This window comes from Lates calcarifer, linkage group LG11 (genome assembly GCF_001640805.2).
Source record: "Lates calcarifer isolate ASB-BC8 linkage group LG11, TLL_Latcal_v3, whole genome shotgun sequence".
Classification (NCBI taxonomy): Eukaryota; Metazoa; Chordata; class Actinopteri; family Centropomidae; genus Lates; species Lates calcarifer.
Window position 1 is genome coordinate 15,216,725 of NC_066843.1, and position 20,403 is coordinate 15,237,127.

General features: G+C 39.9%; 1 protein-coding gene across 4 annotated transcripts in view; it reads left to right on the forward strand.

The window, feature by feature from the left end:
* prkcbb (protein kinase C, beta b) overlaps nt 1–20,403 on the forward strand; it is a 92,010-nt gene that overhangs the window by 36,469 nt on the left and 35,138 nt on the right. For all 4 annotated transcript variants that reach the window (XM_018672867.2, XM_018672864.2, XM_018672865.2 and 1 more), the window contains 6 exons: nt 4,208–4,319; nt 4,701–4,829; nt 12,049–12,205; nt 12,850–12,984; nt 15,062–15,158; nt 19,208–19,351. In XM_018672867.2, coding sequence (XP_018528383.1) covers nt 4,208–4,319; nt 4,701–4,829; nt 12,049–12,205; nt 12,850–12,984; nt 15,062–15,158; nt 19,208–19,351 — 774 coding nt within the window. The remainder of the gene's footprint in view (nt 1–4,207; nt 4,320–4,700; nt 4,830–12,048; nt 12,206–12,849; nt 12,985–15,061; nt 15,159–19,207; nt 19,352–20,403) is intronic.

Below are 20,403 nucleotides of genomic sequence, written 5' to 3' on the forward strand. Positions count from 1 at the left end.
TTTAACAGAATGTGTGACCAGATGGTAAAAATACTGCACCAAAACCACAAGGTAACCTTATAGAGAGGAGGAGGGCTGACAAAGTGATGGAGAAATTGCAAATAGTGTATGATGAGGGGAAGTGGGAGAGAAATTAGATTCACGGTGTGAAGATGAAGTCACCAACCCAAGCCCTCTCCTCACTCCGTTCTTCCCTCTATTTTTAACACTCTTTCATTCCTCACTGCTGCCATTACTCCTCTCATTTTTCCAAAAATGATTGCTTTGCATATCTTCACCAATCAACAAGAAATCCTTTTAACAGTCTCTCACACATAAACACTTAAACATTCCCAGAGGAAGAATTACAAGCCTGAGGGGGATAAACACAATGGCACTGCATCTGTTTTATTGATGAGGACAGGGAAAGCAGCTACTGCAGCATCTCTAACATTACATCTGACTTTGTTCTTTTTTGTAGAAAAGTGAGCGAGCAGTCTGTTATTAAATCAGAGTGCGTGGAAAGACTTTTAAATATAATTAGAAAAGAGTGTTTGCTCAGTTTACTTTGCTGTCTTGAAGGAAATACATTGTTATTGTAATGATTAACATGAGGATGTGACTAGTTTATCTTTTCAGCATCAATCATTTCACCTGGTCCTGCTTTTATCAAGCTTGTGTGAATGTTTTGTTTTAGTCCTGGTAATTTAAGGGAAGGATGGCAAACACAGCCACTGTCCAGGTACTTGGCTTGGAGTCTGGAAAAATGTGTCTTTTATTTGTGTTTTTTTTTTTTTCTCCAAAGAAATCAAGCTATAAAAAAAGAAGTGGACTGACTTCACTCAATGTACATAGGGGCTCAATGATAAAAGATATGATCAAAGAAATAAATGTCATAATGATCAAAGTTTAAATAAGGGAAAATGCAAATTACCCAGACCCCATCATCACAAAGTTTTAGAATAACTTTACTCTGTAGAAGATGGCAGTGTGGGATACTGTTTGATGGTTGTTACTGTAGAAATGTCAGAAAGTCAGTAAGCGCTAACTTGAGAAGAGCGAGTGGACTGAAGGCAAAATCAAAAAAAGTTTTTATGTCAGGGACTGTGAGTCAAGACCCTGCCTGTCTGTGTGCCTGTCACACAGCATCGTGAATGACATGACAAGATGTGTGTGGGGAGCTGACTGATGATGTTGGCAGGGGAAATAATGGACAGCAGAGTAGTAAACCAAAACAAAAGAAAGCGCAGTGACAAGAAAACAGTCAAAACAGCACGTCTTAGCACTGACTAATGGGTATAAATAAATAAAATAAATTGACTAGTCACTGTTCTGGCATTGTGTGCTGATGTTATGAGTGGCCTTTCAGTTTAGACACCTAGTAACACAACATATGCCATGCAATACACTTATTTGTCCAGGGGCACCACACCATACCATCTGCTTTTAATAAGTGGGGTCTCAGTGAGTGAAATTAAGCAAAACAAGAGGCTGAAACTATTTCAAAAGTTGGCAACAAACAGGCAGTAAAAGAAAATGTCAAGTATGCACAAATGATAGTATGAAATAATAAAAAGAAACACCACTCTAAGCAAGACAAGTTTAATTTCAGCACGTAGCACTTCTCAGAAGCAGACATCAGTTATACCGCTCTACTGCTAATTGCTTTGTATGAGTTAGCTTGGGTCACATGTCACATGCCCTTGTCTATATCTCCATTGCTCATTCTGTGTTAGAGAACTGATTCGTAGTCAGTGCATTGGCTTCATAGCCTAATTTTATAGTAATAAAATCTGTGATAGATCTGTGTTCTTTATGCAACAGTAGATTTTATCCATGCTAACATCATGCCAGCAATGCCGAGATGCTGTCTGTCAGCTGACTCACAACTTTAGTCCAGATGGGATGAATTGCATGAAAATTTCTGCAGATATGTTCCTCAGAGGATGCATCCTATTGATTTTGGTGATCACTTGACTTTTCCTCTTAACAATTTTGGTATTTAGTGACATATCTCAACAACTGTTGGATGGATTGCTATGAAACTTGGTCGTCAGGTCAAAAATGTAATTGTTCAGTACTTTGGTTTATGACCAACAAGACAAAGAAGCCTGTGTTCATTGCTAATTAGCAAATGTTGGCATACTGACTTGCTAAATGAAGATAGTAAACACAGTACACATTATGTTGTTCAAGATGTACTTTTTTCCTCATCACTTACTTGATACTTTTATTTTTTTCCAGCCTATTTGTAACACTTGTGCAGTATGGAACTGACTGACAGATGTCTTGCCATTGCACTCTCCTCTAATTTGACTGATCAGTCATAAACAAAAGATCATGTTTTGCTTTATAAAAGGAGGGGGAGGCTGGAAGAGTGATGTTTTTTTTTTTATCCCTATTCATTATTTTCTTTTCTCCATTTTTTCCTGCTTTTTTTTGTTTCTGAATGGTCTTTGAGTTTTCAAGGCGGATGTATTTAATCATTAGTGTTTAGAAAGGATCTGGCACCCTCTTTCATCAGCCCTCATATTTCTCGTCTGCTGTTGCTCATCGCTGGAGCCTCAGTAGCACAATGTTCCCTTGTTATTCAGAGGAACAAAAAACAAGCAGGAGGTGGTCTTGTCCTTGAGAAAGATGAAAACCACACACAGATGCACAAGCTCAAATGCAAACACATACACAGTGGTGCAAAGAAGCCCATACACCTATGCATAAGCGATCGTAGGCACCCGCACAATCATTCAGACTTAACAAGCACACACACACACACTTCTGAAGACACCTTGGGGAAGCTGGGTATAATTCAGGCAGTGGCAGCCTAAATTAAACATTATTTTCCAGGACAGGTGTGGAGGAGAGGAAGAAATCAATCAGCTCGTTTTTCTGGCTCAAGAGGTTGAACGACATGAACACTCACATGTCAAGTATACTGTTTACACATACTTGACTGAATTGGTTTATATGAAAAATGATTCCCTTGGCAGTCAGCTCTTGTGTACTTGATGCCATCAAAGCATCTTAGATGTGAGGAGATCCTTTAGAAATTCGTATTACAGTAAATAGCTGCATGTTTGGTAACTGTGATGGGTCCTCTTGGCAGAAATATTTTAACTCCTAAAGTGTCCCCGCTTCACCACACAACCTGGATCCCTCTCAAGTGGTGTATTGGATGTTCTCACCGCCCATGGGTTCATGTTGCACAGTGTGTGTGTGTGTGTGTGTGTGTGTGTGTGTGTGTTTGTTTGTGTAAAGGAGCAGTTTCTCAGTGGCCATCGTTTGCATGTCTAGAGTTAATGTGCGCGTGTGTCAACCACTGAAACCACAGTGCTAAGATGCAGGTGTATATGCCCACCGAGCTGTGGTTGCAGATGTCACTCACACACGTAGACATCTTAACTCAGTCACACATCAGACAGAAATAGCCTGTGTTTCTGCCCTAGTTGTCCCTTGGTTACAAATGTTTATGAAAGACAAAGTGTTACTTGATTTTTCCTTAATAAAGCTAAAGCACATAATGTCTAAATGACAAAAACAATCTGATATTTTTCCTAGATTTTAGCCTGTTGAGTGTTACATTTACAGTTGGAGTTTTAGAGCCAGAAAGCAGGAAAGACATCTGACCTTGAACATAGAGGACAGTCAACTATGCTACACCACACAGCGTGTGTGTGTGTTAGTGCGGTAGATTGATGGGAACTCCTACCTACCTGCTGTATCTTTGTTCCTGTTGAAATTCATTGGAGCTTTAAGAAACTTCATGGAACAATGACTTCATACAGATCTCCCTTTCGCTGCTGTGTGCACACGCACGCACACACACATGCACACGCACACATACACACAGAGACACACTTGGGTCAAGCATGTAGCTGCCTTTGTCTTTCTAAACTGATACGAACAAAGAAATTCAGATGAAACCTGTCTTTATCAGATTACAGTGCAGATGCCCATTTATAGCCACTCACCCACACTCACAGCATGCCACATGTTCAGTAGTATACACATTAATTAAGACAACAGAAAGGCTGAATTATAAATGGAACATCGTCCTATAGAATGTGCACAGCAGTGAGATTTGGATTGTTATAGGGAGATGAATGTGTGGTGGTGACAGATGATTATGAAAGAGACAGAAGAACAGGGAAACTGCCATTTATGTCTCTCACAAAAAAAATGAATCCTCTTTTTTAATATGCAGTATTTCTTTCTCCCTCTCTCTCTCCAGGACCCGAGGGCTAAACATAAGTTTAAGATCCACACCTACTCCAGCCCGACCTTCTGTGACCACTGTGGTTCTCTCCTCTATGGCCTCATACACCAGGGCATGAGATGTGACCGTATGTTCTCTTTTGGATTGATCATGTTGCTTTTAGCGCACACATACTGCATCATTTTACAGTCATATTGTAAAATATACTTACCGTTATATCAGTATTTACAACTATCCTTACATTAGCTGCAACACATGTAGACACATAGACCAAAACAGACTGCATCTTTATATAAGCAAAGTTACATCTTCTGTCAGCACTGTGACATCTGTGTATTGTTCTTGTTATTCAATTTTATATTCAAATGTTGCCATTTTTTGAAAGTAATAAACCATAGCTCACTGTCTTTTCTGGTGCATATATCCATGTAAAGAAAAGTTGAGAGAGTAAAAAACACTACAAATATATCTGCGTGTGTGTGTGTGTATGTATGTGTGTGTTTTCCAGACTGTATGATGAACATCCATAAGCGCTGTGTGGCCAATGTGCCAAGCCTGTGTGGGACAGACCATACTGAGAGGAGAGGTCGCATCCAGATCACAGCTGAGGTCAAGACTAATGTACTCACTGTTACCAGTAAGTGTAACTCATACACACACACACGCACACACACACACGCGCGCGCGCACACTTAACACAGTCATCAAATACAAATACACTTGTCCAGACATGACTGGAGAATACCAATCCTCTTACTCCCTCTGCTGGTAAAGAAGTGATGAAATGAAGCAGCAGAGCTCACATATGGGATGAGACTGAGTTTTGTTTGTACCATTATCATGTTTGTATTCATGCAAACTGACGTAGAAGCCATTTATACTTTATTATTATCTAGGTATGAAGATTATGAATTTACACTGTGGCTGCAAATGAGTATTGTGTAAATTCAAAAATCATCACAATGTACATCATAAGACTTAAAATTGGTAGATGATAGTAAGTCACCACAAATCCTGAATATGCTGTTTTGGGGCTTCATTATTTTTGATTTACACTGCAAAAACTGTGTAATGATGTTTGCATTAACATTATGTCGTATGTTGTATGACTCTAATTCTCCACCCACAACTCAACCCATAGCCTAGATCCTGTAGTAATATAAAATAGACACAGACTGCAGGGATGGTACTGGCCTTTTCTGTCTATTCTTTTGCAGCTTTTTTTTCATATATAATTTTTTTTCATAATCGTTTCTTAGACAAATATGAAGTGTAACATATATATTTCTTTTTATCTAAATGAGATTATTTCCATGGTTTCTCAAGACTGACTGAGCTATTATTTCACTGTGTCCAACCAGCAAGATAAAACAAGGAGTCAGATTCATTTACACAGCGTGTCACATACATTCACCCACTGAAGCATTTGTATATTGCTATTGGGTTGATGACTGAGAGGAGGAATCACTACGTAAAACAAACAGCCATTAGTCTCATTTTCTGTCACTACCACGTCAATCATTGTATGATTGACTATACTTACACTATCACAGGTTTTTTTTTTTTTTTTTTTACAAAGCAGGACCTGTCCTCTTTTATTTGTTCAAATGACAGATTGTCTTTAACTCTCACATGAATCTGTCATTAATTGTTGAAGATTTGCATATAGCTTTTCATAGCTGGACTTTAGATTCATGCCAAACAAACAAATCAGGGTTATTGTATTCAGTTACCATCATGTTGATATTACTGTATGCACCAAAGCTATAGGGTGTGGTACAGTGAGTCAGTCAAAGTCGGTCAGCCAAAATTCCCTACAAAATCAAAATATTGTTTATAAACCTATATGTTCACAGTACTCTACTACTCACGCTACTGCTCTACACAATCTTCAATATCAGAATGATCAAAAATAACTACTGCATGATAATCTGGTTAAAACTAGCAGATTTATTTCTTTAGCATCATCAAAATCATTTGTCACCACCTTGTGTACTCTTGTAGTACTTGATGTTACCTCTAGGTAGCAGCAGATATTTATATTAACTTAATGACAACTTATTAAATTATTTGTGCTTCTCAACTCAATCATACTGTATTTATCTAAACATACCAAAAATTGCTTCAGCTTTGGCTGACAAACAAAATCCTCAAGCAGTAGATGACTGAAAGATAAAGAATGTTGATCCTTTTCAACCTCCTCTTTGTGTTTCACTCACATACTATATTGAGATGAAGGGGCTAGTTTGCTCAGCCTGCTACCAGCATTACCTGGACTACCTGGGTAATGCTTGGATAGATGGCTTTATACATCTGTGTTGTACAAAAATGAACCATGGTACATCTATTTTACCCATCAATTTGTAACTAAATATAACTGAATGGAAAGTTCCTGCTGTTGCTGTTAAAGAAAGAAATTTCATTTCAGTTTCATTCAGTTGGGAGCACACATCACACAGTAAATAGTCAATATTACAGGATCTACTCATCAGTGTCTCCACTAAATTTTGCTATTATTATGAGAATTTGATGAATATCCTAAAAAGAAGCAGTACTGTGTATACATTACATGTGCCCATGTTGTCATGTCAAATTATTTTCTCTGCATGGGTTTTTTGTTAGGATTCATCCTCCTTTTTCTCTCCTCTTCTCTCTCCTGGTTCCCACGCTCGTAGACTGATCATTAGTGGGGATTTACTGTGGGAAATGATAAGAGAGCTGACTTATCACAGACAGACTGCTAGGACAGCAGTAAAGGTTACACCTCACAAGTATTACACAACAAAACAAAAGAGAATACAGTAGAATACATTAGAATAGAGCTAAATTGTAGGAGTTGTCATGGAAAATGAAATGCCAGCTATCTTATTTTTTACACCCCAGTCAAGTTAGTATGCTTTAAGTGCTCAAACACCTAAATTTAAAATATTATACAATGGAATAAGGTAATAATTTTCATACAGAACATACACTGATGTTGTATTATATTCCTGTCTTCAGCCACTTACAATAAAATCCTCCTCATTTTCCTGTAGTTAACACTCAGTATGAGGCAGAGGTGGTGTAATACTCATTTATGTCCACAGGGGTCAGTGTGCAGCCATCGACAGCTTGTTCCCTCATTGCAGGGAGGTAGAAAAAAAAATGCACCGCCACAGAGAACGAACTGTAGAACCACTAGGAATTATTCTACAGCTTAACGTAGCAGGAGCTGGTGGAAATGGCTGCTACACTGAGAGATGCATTTGTGCTGTGGACTGGAAGTTGTGGATTTAATCAAAGCAATTGACATGGGTGTAAAGTGACACTTTATTGATCACTTTTATGTCACCCCCTCCTCCCTCCTACTCCCCTTCACGGGGAGATCAGAGCTCAGGGTCAGTGGCAGAGCAGCACCAATGGAGCTCAAGGACACTCCACCAGGGAGAATGCAGTGGGATGTGGGATAGGGGCTTTGAAAGGTGCCCCCTTCCTTTGGTACAACATTCATGCTGCATAAGTCACTAATAATGACTATGGGTGTGTTGGCTCGAAAATTTCCAAACATAAGCCATCAAGCTTCCAACATTAAAAAGGATGAGAAATAACATGCATTAATTTTATGTGCAGCTGAAAAGTTCATAAGTAGAAAAATTGACTTGATCAGCCATTCAGGGTTTCCCTACATACCCAGGTCTTGGTCAGATCATGGTTTCCTTTTGGCCATGGTTTGTCCTGTAGCTTTATTACCCCTGACTAGAAAAACTCAGCACAGGCTTCACACTGTTCCTCCAACCTGCAGAGATTATTGAGGATCTTATTTACTCACAATGTCCATAATGTGGCATGAAGAGCCCTAAGCAGAATCACTGAAAGACCACTGAACAGAAATTAGAACTGGCCTCAGTTAGTGCTGAAAGAACAAACAGCAAATGTTGTACCTGTGATTTCAAGTCAGTGTTAACCAGATGCAGAATGTCTCTTGGATGGATCAGGATCACACTCAGCTAGGGGTGTGATCAACATCAATCAACAGTTCGTTTTCTTTGGTGTGAACCACATAGGAGAAAGTTAATCTATTTTTTTAGGCAGACTTTTGTAACATTTTATCCTGCTGGGTTTATCATGTTGGCAGCTGAACAGAATCAAAACAAAAACAAGTCCCATTCCAGTCCCTGGAGTATCGGTCCTCATGGACTGTACACCTAAATTAACCTCAGTGCTGTTGGCACCAGTTGACAACACATACACGCAAATAGAGCAGCTAAAATGAATATCATGTCAACATCTTTCTTCTTATACCCCTTAACCATTTTGTGCAGCTTGAATTTGCATTGTTCTCATCTATTCTGACAAGCCATAGTGAACACATATACAGTAACACGCTCGCCATGAATGTCAATAACATCTCACCAAGACTGAGGGGAATTATCAGAAGAAGACTTAGTTAGTAGTTTTGCAGCACATATGCAAGAAAGTAGAAGTTGGACAGAACATGAGAATCCTACTTAGACTCCGATGAGGCTGCTTCACATGGGAAAAGGTGCACTGCCAACACCCACGCCACTGTGCACATACAATATTCTGCTGTTACTGCACTCTTATCTCCATTCATCCTCCCTGTAGACTCAAATACACGCATTATCTCTCTCACACACATACATACACATCTATACATGCTCTTTGCAATTAGCACATACTGTATGCAAGCAAGAATTTCACACATGCATACACAATCAAATGCATGTAACACACCTGTGCATACACAAGCAGATCCACTCACTCACTTACACACAAACACAAAAATACACATACCCTTTTCTATTCACTGTAATTGTCCTATGAGACCATTTGGCATGCTACCCTCTTTATAGCATTTGATGGTCACTTTAACAGGCATCATCTAATATTTATTGACCTGCTCCGCTGCGGGCTTAATGTTGGCCATTGGGTCTGTGGTTAACTTCTTGGAGCTTTGTGCAGCATAGTGCTTTAACAGCATGAAAACCTAATTTCTCTGACATCTTGAGGTGTTCTCCCACTGCAAGCTCACTGGGAAGCTCTCCGTTCAGTCCTAGTTTAAAAGGATGATTGCATGTTCCTCACAGCACTAAGAGCTGTAGTATCTCAATTGTTAATTGTAAAAAAAAAAAAAAAAAAAAGAAAGCTTTGTGGGCAGAAACAGCCTGAAAAGTTTCACTCCACTTTAAAGTGAACTCAGGTGCTCTATGCTGACAATACAAGACGGACCAGCTTCAGTGTTATGTCACAAATATAACATTTTTAGTCTGCATAATTTGTCTCCTAATCACAGCAGCCCATAATTTAGCTGTACAGAACATGCTGTCTCCTCCTTTCTTTTCCTTTTCTAGCAATCTTTTGTTATCTGTGAAAGAAAGTCCAGTCACAGTCTCGACTACAGCTAAAATCCCACTGTTTCTTCATTTACTCTTTGTTGTTCAGATTTCAACAGAAGAAACATCTAAGTGCAGTAAATGCAGCATAATTTGCTGTCAGTGAGCATAATTACCTTTATTTTAATCACCCCACCCCATGTCTGTGTTGTGCTAATGATGCAGGGTGACAAGAAGAGGTCTGGTCAGAAATGAACCCTCAGAAAACCTTCCTAAACTCAAGTTTTACAGATTAATTTTCAACAAAAAAAGGACCTGATCCAAAAAGGACCCATGGAAAGACAGACAGACTTGGTCTGAAATAGATAAGACTGGATCCAAAAGGCTGTCAATGAAACAAACAGAGAGAGAGAGAGAGAGAACCAACCATTGCTGGCCACAGCACAATTCACCATTTTAACCACCAGCTATGATTGAAACACGTAACAACACATGCCATTTTTCCCTGCACTTCTCAGTTAAAGTCTCTACCTTCCATCAAAAAACACATTCTTCCTATGTGATGACTGTGATGCGCCCATGTGGCTTAGCTTAAACACATCTTGCTTTGTAACAAAGTAGTGCAAATTGTGTGCAAAACTAGCTAAGTCAAAGTGTAAAAATGCAACATTTTTGCAAGGGAACGTAACAAGTCTTGTGTTTGTAACCCAGTAAACTCAGATACTAAGAGACATGTTTTTAGGTTTTCACATTTGTAGATGGATTTATCCTGGTCTTTGGGCAGGAGACTGGGTCGGATCAGATTTAAAATGTTCTTAAGATGTTATAAATAAGGAATGTCACCTCTCTGAGGGGGAGAAGTCTGAGCTGGTGTGTAAAGTTAAGCGGCAATGAGTTGATCTCTCCTCCACATGTAACACTCACTCACTCAGGCCAGGGTTACCTTCTCTTTTGAGTATTCAAGAAAGAAAAATGTTCAACTAAAATGTTTTACCTGCTCCCTTCACATGATTTGACCTGACGCAGTAGACAAGCAAAGTTTAATCTCCACCAAAAACACTGCATTAAAAATATTATTGAGCTACATCAGCTAAGTGTGTGTGTTTATATGTGTTGTTGAGTTGTTCCCTAGCGACATGCCTAAGACACAGAAGCACCAGTCCTGCTTCTGGTAATTGGATGTGACCTCGCAACTTGACCAGCAACAATTATTGCACACACACACACAAACACACACACACACACACACAGACACACACACACACACACCACAAACTCAGTCGCAGGGGATTTTACAGAAGTCTGGAATACAATTACAGCCCAATAACAGACAGCCACAAAAGAGGGATTAGTGTTGGAAGTGGCAACCTTCATCTGTCTACATGGTCATTATAGACAGATCTGGCAACCCCAAGGCTTTAACCCGTAGTACAACTCTAGAGGTCCTGGTTTGTGTATGTTTGTGTTTGTGTTCCTAATTTAATTAGCTGGTTTCAGGGGAGAGTTTTGTTGTTAAACAGATTACTTTTCAACTTCAGGTCATACATACACCAAAACAACACTTGCCAGCCCTCTAACTGTGGGTAAAAATGACTTTTAATGCCAATAACAAGTTAACTGCAAGTTCTGAATTAAATCCTAAGATCTTTGTGCACAATAATGAGCAGTGTAGAGTCACAGGCACAAGTATATTCAGGGTGTGTTTAAACTCACCTGCTTCCTTTTGTTTCCATTCATGCTGACTACCCACAACATGACATGTGCAAATGGTTTGGATAGATTGGAATATAAATTCAAAGGTGAGGTGATTAATAATTATTTCCTCCACAATGCTACACCTTGTAGCACTTCTAAAGAAAATGGCCCACAACATCAGAGCATCAACATCCACACCAGCTTCACAGAGTAGGAAAATAATACTGTCATCCATGAGGTTCAGAGTAGCAGGGTTTGGAAATAGAGTACTATAGATATGAAGCCGACAGCAGGTGGTGCTCCCTTGAAAGCTTAAGAAAATACAACTAGAAAGGATCCTCACATTGAAGTAGTAATTACACCTAAATGTGTACAGTAAACATTACATTATCATTGTTTTCATTACTTTGGAGGTGGCCTTTAGTTTGTTTTTCCTGAGTGTTTAATAAGGTTGCAGTTTAATCACATTTGGTTACTTTTATATGCTATGATAATATTGACTCTCTCTGTCCCTCCTCCTTGTGTGTCTGTTTGTGTCACAATATGATTACCAGCTAAATGTTATAGATGTATAATATTTTGGATATTTTTAGATAGTAAGCCATTATTTGGTTTGCTACCAGAAAGTACATTTGTATCTCTTATGTCTTATAAAATGTTTTAAATGTTTGTTGTTGTTTTTTTTTACATTATTTTTACTTGTGATTCTAAAATCAAGCTCTGCTATCACACAAACCATTTCCCATCTCTGTCCATAAAACACTTACTGATGCCTCTCCCTCTGTTTCTACATCCTTCCTCCTTCCTTTCTTCTCCCTCTCTCTCTAGTCAAAGAGGCTAGGAATCTGGTTCCCATGGACCCCAATGGTCTCTCAGACCCCTATGTGAAGCTTAAACTGATTCCAGATCCCCGCAGCGAGAGTAAACAGAAGACCAAGACCATAAAGTGCTGCCTCAACCCCACCTGGAATGAGACCTTTAAATTGTAAGGCTCCATTACACCGTGCTTGGTGGTTCCTAATTTCATTTATCTTCCTGTCTGTTTTTGCTTCTTCCTCTTTTCTCCTTCCTTCAGTCTTTCCTCCATTTTTATCTGTTCCTTCTCTTTCATCTCTCTCTCTCTCCCAGTCAGTGCATCACATTATGCTCATCTTTCCAAGCATGTGTAACCGCTGGCGCTCAGATAAAAACATCTGGCTCCTCATATTCATAAAACCTTGCTTTTGGGGTCGGTTCCTGCAGTTGGCTCCAATTACATTCTTAATAAGCCACATCGCAGTTTTCATGGAAGAAGACACAGATTTGCATTTTCAGGCAGCAGTGCAGATGCTCAGTTTGAAAGGCATTTTTTGCACCTTTCCAACAAATCCAAATAACAGACTGCTGTCTGGTTTGACTTCCAGAGAGTTACTTCTATATTTCTTGTATTTGGGAAATGAGGTGAATCTGATTACCGGAGAACTGTTAGAATTAGGTGCCCTTCAGAGGATACAGATTGTTATGCAATGATGAATCCAAGACTGCTCTCATGGGGCTTTAAAGTTAGAAATAGGAGAGGGTCAAAATATATATTTAAAAAAACAACTATGGCCATCATCCAGTTTTTGATTGTCCTTGTTTCTCCCCCAGCCACCTGAAGGAGTATGATAAGGACCGCCGTCTGTCGGTCGAGGTGTGGGACTGGGACCTGACCAGCCGCAACGACTTCATGGGATCACTGTCGTTCGGCATCTCGGAGCTCCAGAAGCAAGGAGTGGATGGATGGTGAGATTAAAGGGGGGATGAATGGAGGAGGGGATGGAGAGACTTGAGGCAGAGAAACAGCACAGGTAGAGGAGGAGGGAGAGTGAAGGTGACCTTGTTCATTACTGCACTGTTGGAGAAATACTTTAGTTGGAGCTCTTCTTTTTATTCTGGTGATACTCTGTGCCAAAGCATCTCTACCCTGTCTCTTTATCTCTGCTTCTTTATCTCTTCATTACCCTCCCTCCCACCCTCTCTCTAGCTCAGTCTCTATATCTCTCTATCTTCCTCTCTTCCTCTCTTTTTGCTGACGCTGCCCTGTCAGGGATTTTAATGAGATGCCAGCGTTTGAGGTGGAATGGTGGAGGTGGAGAGATGCCATTAAAAACCTGATATTCAGAGCAGAGAGAACCTGTGCAAGTGTGTGTTTTCCTCCTCTCCATCTACGTGCAGCTTTAAAGACACACACCTGCTGGCACCAGGAGCCAGAGAGAGGAACACAGTGAGAGTGACATGAACACGACAGCTGAGGTTTACAGCTAAAATTCTGTATGTTTTCGTAGGTTACTGCTCTCTGTGGGAGGTATTTGAAATTACCTTCAAAAGAGTTGTGCTTGTGACATCATCTCACTTTACAAAATACATTACCTGCGTAAAAGAAGAACTGCAACCCATTTGCAGAGTTTGATTGCCTTTCATTCCTTTAGCAGCTAGAGCTGGAAACAACTAAAGTTGAGCTGTTTCCACTGTGCAAATGCTTCTGAACCAACAGAAATTGTCATCTTTAACATCATACATTGCTAACATTAGCATTAACAGCGGTTTACTTACCAGTCTAGAAGAAACATTGCTCTCCCTTCTTTTCTTTTACTGAAGTTAGCATGCTAACCAGCTAGCCCCAGCCTGGCTGGCCTATCTGATCACTTTCCAAAAGCAACTCACTGTGGAGTCTACACTGCCCTAAAGAAGTAGTGCTGCTCAGAGGGCCTTTTCTAACCTCTTGTATTGTAAACACAGTGAGGACTGAAGCTCCTGGCAAGCGACTCTCACCAAACTTACAAATAGCCCCTTTACAGTGGCTATAATCAATATATTTATATTGACAATAGATCACATGGCTACATAGGAGATACTGTATTCATATTTGTTACTCTGCACATCCTGGACAACAGGAAACTTTTTCCAGGAAGAGGAGAACGCTCCACTCTCCACTTCCTGTAATCTTAAGTGAAAGGTGAAGTAAAGCTGTAATGTACATTTGTAATGTTTCACTGATTCAGGTTGGTACATTGTCAACAGATGCCACATAAAACTCTTTCAAACTGTTCTTGTTTGTTCATAGCACTGCCCACATGAGTAACAATGATATACAGCGATTCAATTCAATTCAATTTTATTTATATAGCGCCAAATCACAACAAAAGGCATCTCAAGGCTCTTTTCATACAGAGCAGGTCTAGACTGTACTCTTTATATTATGATATTTACAGAAAGAGACCCAACAGATCCCAACATGAGCAGCACTAGGCGACAGTGGCAAGGAAAAACTTCCTTTTAAGAGGCAGAAACCTTGAGCAAAACCGGACTCAGGGTGGGCGGCCATCTGCCTCGACCGGTTGAGTTGAGAAAGCGATGACATCAAACATGTCAACATGTCAAACTAAAAAGGAATCAGGAATCTTGCTGTTAAAAATGGCCGAGAATAAAGGAAAATATGATCAACTGTGTAAAAGTGAAATGTTGAGATCTGTGCCACTAAATCATTTAAAGCCAGCAGAGTGTTGTTTCTATGAACATGGTAGTTTTGCTGTGAGGTATGAGGTTGTGGCATCAGTTGTAATAGAGCCAATATGGAAAATTACTGTCTGTTGATTGTGTGAAATGATACGCATTTCAGCTGTGCTTTGGCCCATCTCTGTCAGACTTTGCTAGATAACCATGAAGGAGAGTGAATTACTAAATAATCAGCTGCATATTCTTACAGACTTTAAATTGGATTGCAGTACCTGTCAGCAGCCTCTGCTAATGGCAGCAGTTAAACGCTTAAATTGTATAAACTAATGGGGAATTGATTTGACTGGAAATATTCTCTCTTTAGGTTTAAGCTGCTCTCCCAGGAGGAAGGCGAGTACTTCAATGTTCCTGTTGCTCCGGAGGGGGAGGAGGGCAATGAGGAGCTACGGCAGAAATTTGAGGTGTGTGCATTTGTGGCTTTAGTCTATTTGTGTTTTTTTATGTTCAAGTGTATGTAAATGTGTGCCTGCATATGTCTGAATGTGTTGGTATGGTAGGCCTGTGAATGTGTGTGTGCACAGTGCATCTTTGTGTGTCTGAGTGAGAGCCTCTCTGGGAGAGCTGTTAGCAGTTGGCAGACACACTTATAGTACCATCCGGTCTGGCACACTGCAGGTCCAGACGTGTGTGTGTGTGTGGTGTGGTGTGGTGTGTGGTGTGTGTGTGTGTGTGTGTGGCTGACCAGTATGCCCACTCATTAACACATTTGGCAAAGGAGAGGAGGATAACCCCGCTCTGTGCTCTTCCTCTTTTTTTTTTATCTCTTTTCCTCTTCTCCTTCTGTCTTGAATGACACAAAATCACAAAGCATCAGAGACTCATCTTGTGTTTATCAAAAAGTTCAGTGGAAATTTTTGTGGATGGTTATGCTTTTGTTCCCTTGCCTGTCTCTGCTTTAACTCTCCTGTCTGTATGGCAAACTTTGAACATCAGTCAGCTTCTTTATGCTAGCATAGTTTAACAAAATAAATGGGTACACACAGTTACTCCGCATAAAACACAACATGACATTTTAAACAAAGTTTAACATGCTAATCAGTGGGTTTTAGTGGTGCTGGGAGTCAGATCTTGTTACCTTTGAACACTGCTTGCTATTGTCCCTTGTTTCCAGTCTCTCTGCTAAGCTAACTGGCCAATTTAAGTTTCTCAGAAGGAAATCAAACTGCCCTCATCCTCAAAATGCTAAACTATTCCTTAAACAACATGTTTTGTTGTCTCTTTTGAGCAGCTATCACTCAGTCTCTCCATGGTCACGGTTCAAGAGGAAAGCTGACCAGACTCTTTGGAGCAGCCTGATGTAGGAGCTCAGTAATAGCTCAGTAATTCACCATCATCATATACTCTTACATTTTTTCCTAAATCATTTCCTCTGCAAAACTGGATAAGTGTAGGCATCTCAGCTGCTGAATTACCTATGCTTTTCCAGATCAACAAGTTTTTATTCTGTGACCATAACATGTGACATTTAACCAAATGTGATATCTCAGCTAAAGAGGATGAAATTGTTGCTGCAGGCCTAGGCAGTGATTCAGGTTAATAATACAGGCACAATTTCCCTTTTCAGAATCTCTTCTAGTTTCCAAATCTGCTCTGGTGCAGGAAATTGTTCTTATTAGACAGCTTTTCCTATAAATCTTTTTGTTGCTTGATTTTATTTTACCAGGACTTCTAAAGTAAACTTTTATCACATATTCTGTGAGTCTAAAATGAGTGTGAGTGAATGTGATTATTGTCACATTCAGGCTCTCACCTAAACATACTTGTTTGGTTAAGAGTCTGGAGGTTGGCTTTATGGGGAAGTATTGTTGCCTTCTATCCACCACTTCTCTCCTCTCTTCATTTTGCTTCCTCCTCTCTCCTTCAGTTATCTGTTTTGTCCTCTGTCACCTTCAGTGCCCCCCTGTGTGTTTCTCTTTCTTTATCTGTTTTTCTTCCCCTCCATCTCCTCAAGGTCATGGTCCTCAGACGTTCACTGAGACACATTCTCGGGGGGCCAGCTATCACACACACACACCACACACACACATATTGAGGCATGTAGGCAACCTCTAGGGTAAAACTCAGAAAGAAAGAAAAAGACAGGAACAGGCAGACAGAGATTTCACTTTGGTAAAATGACCTGCATGCCTCAATTTCATCGTATCCAGAATCACACTCACATACACACACATACAAGATAGTCACAGTGATAAATAATGCATGTCATGGGTATGCATGCACACACACTCACTCAGTCACAGTCACACTCAAAATGTTATTCAGGGTAAGTTAAGGAGCAGAAAGCTAATGTCCTTAAACTCATTATTCTTATTTGGAGCTGAGACACAGACAGTTGCGGATTGTAACCAAGTACATTTACTCAAATACTGTACTTAAGTGCAGTTTTGTTACTAAACAAAGTACTTGTACACATTTTATGCTACTGTATGCTTGAACTATATTAATCTTACATTTCTAGTTACTTTGCAAATTCAAATTTTACATACAAAACACGATGAGCTTAAAATCATAAAATATGATGCACCTGTATGGAAATTGTTTAAATTAGCTCCACCTCAACCTGCTATTTACATAAAGAATACTTTAATACATCAGTAAAAATAATCTAATATTGATGTAGATTTTACAAGTAATACAAACATACTTTTACATTTACATTACACTCTTTATATTCTGCATTATTTTTCATTAATACTCTTTTTTTCTTTCACTTTATTGTTTCTCTTTCCTCACATTTCCTCCTTACATTTGTCTTTCCTTCTTTTCCCTTCTTTTCTCTTTCTCATACACATGCATGGGGTGAGTTAAAGGAGTGTGAAAGGGGGAGATATATAGAGAGGTATAGAGATGTGAGATCAAGACAGATGCACAGGCAGTGGGGGAAGATTTATTGACAACAAGAGAGACACAGCATGTTCCAACTGCTGTAATTACCAGAAATTTTAAAACTAAGTGTTAATTTGCTGCATTTCCATAATAGGATGCAGCAAACACAAAATGATGCAGTATGTGTCACGGATGCCAACCTCATAATCATCCAAACAAATCACCTGCAGAGACATACTTGAAGTGGTTTGTTTACAAGTAAAACTACAGACAAACTAACAGAGAATAACTCCTTTTAAATTTGCTGAATTGATTCTGATAGTGTTGATGTTGGATTTTATTTAGTCTTTGCAGCCATTTGACTCTTCTGTAGTTCTCTTCTTAGTTCACCAAGTGGTAGATATTGTAGCTGTCAGAAGTTGACAATATATCTCTGACTCATTTGTCTGGGATGAGACAGTTAAATGTTTGCTAATGTTATCATTTATTGGATGGGTGCATTTTCATTGCCAGGTACTCTTTATCCGCAAAAGCAAGAACCACCTTGAGCTAGTGTTACAAACATTTTGGGTTTTAAGGAAATTGTATCAGATTTTTTGTATTTTCTTTTTATCTTGTTTACAGTAATATTTTATGAAGTGCACAAAAAAAACTTGATTGTAGACAGAGAGACAGACAGAGAGAGCAGCATTAATCTCTGAAGGCTTTGAGAGTGTTGCCTTCAGCATGGTCTGCTGCTCACAAATACCTTGACTGTGTGTGTGTGTGTGTGTGTGTGTGTGTGTGTGTGTGTCTCTGTGTGTCTGTCTGTCTGTCTGTCTGTCTGTCTGTCTGTCTGTCACAGCAGATGGAGACAGATAGAGCCTTTTATCCATAGATGAGTCGAAAACCATATGGGTTGCATCACACACACACAGCACAACAAACAGGGAGCAGCAGAGTAGCTGGATGCGTCACTCTGTCAATTTTCAAGACCAGGCAGTGGAGAAATTAGTGCAACTGCACAGGACAGAAGTGCAGAGAGACTGTGTAGGTCAGCAATTTAAGATAAGATGGGATAAGATAAGATGTACTCATCCTGTATGTCTGTTGAGTGAGCAGACACTCTGTGAATGTCTTAAGATCATTTTTTAACTCGTGGCACAGCTTAACAAAGTAGAGAATAAGATTATAATAGAAGGTCGAGGCAGAGAGAAAAGAGAAATTAAATATGGAGTGAATTGAGGAGAAGGACAGGGAAGTGGTGATAGACATGAATAAATGGATAGTCAGAGACACAGGCCAAATTTATAAAGATGAAGTAGAAATGAATTATTTTAGAGAAAGAGAGATGGTACTAAGACTTTCAGAGTGAGTGGGAGAGAGTGGCTGAAGGACAGGAACAAGTGAAGTGGTGACAGTCATGACTGAACAGAGTGGCAGACTCATAAAGAGGCCATATTTGTTATGGAAAGTGTGAACTAGGGTGTGAAGAGCCTGTACAGAATAAATGAAAGAAAATGAATGGAAAAGGCTAAAAACTTTCCCCTGTTAACATATTTGCCTCTTCCACTCCTGGCTCTATAACAGAAATATTTTCAATGTGTCACTAAATGTTCCAAATTTGTCTCTTTCCTTCATCTAGAGAGCTAAGATTGGTCCAGGCAAGAACACAGAAGGCAAGTCGGCCAATGCTGCATCCCGCTTCGACTCCAATGGCAACCAAGATCGCATGAAGCTGTCTGACTTTAACTTCCTGATGGTGTTGGGAAAGGGCAGCTTCGGCAAGGTGAGGCCATGGTGTTGATATGTCTGTACATCTGTCTTGTCTCTGTACCAACGCATAAGTGTAGACAAGAAGCTAAATCATTACTGACCAAGGAATTTTCTATGAGAATTTAAAATGTGTACTGGATTGACGCAGGGTGCAGAGAAAGCAGCAGCCACAATAGGCTCTGTTACTTTCTCTACCTTACTCTACATCCTGATCCTGTACTGCTCCCATCATTTACTTAATCCTATCTTAATAAATGCAGGATATACAGTAGCCATGCACATTTGAACACACATTTTAATATCAGCCCTCTAACCACATGCTATGATGAAAACCTCTGTGAACATTAGTGTGATTTTTGTTTGGCTGAACATTAGAGCTTTCTAATCTAACGCACAAGGACCCACACGGAGCTTAGAGGAAAGCAAAGATGGACAGAAAGTCCTGGATAGAGATAGAAAGAATTAAGGGAGATGATGAGCAGTTAGACAGAGATGGATGAAGGGAAAGAGACAAAGACGATGACGTGACAAGCGGAGAGGGTGATGAAAGGAGAGAGAGACAGAGATGTGAGAGGATGGCGGCAAGGTTGACATGAATGAACTGAGAGAGAGGTAAAAAACGTCAGACTGAATGAAAAGCGCGAGAGAGAGAGAGGAGGGGGAAACCTTGACGAGGGAAGACTGACATGAATGAATGAAAATTAAGGCAAGAGACAGAAAGAAAGGGAGGATGTGGCAAGAGAGAAAGAGGGGGAGCGAGAGAGAAAATTGGGTAAAGGATGGGTAGAGCAGCAGGGCGGAGAGAGAGGGGGCAAGTGACAGAGAACGACAGAGAGAAAAAGAGAGAGACCATTGTCTGTGTACCAGACCTGTATACCGGCTGCCTGTTTCCATGGTAACAGGCATTTAAAGCTACACTGATGCGTCAATGTGGAGAGACTGAGTCAAGGCTCAATCGTTACCGGAATACCAGACGCACACACATACACTGTTTCCTGAGACGTGTTCAGATACGCATGAGTACACACCTTCTGTAGAAACACAAAATGTAGGCACACACACATG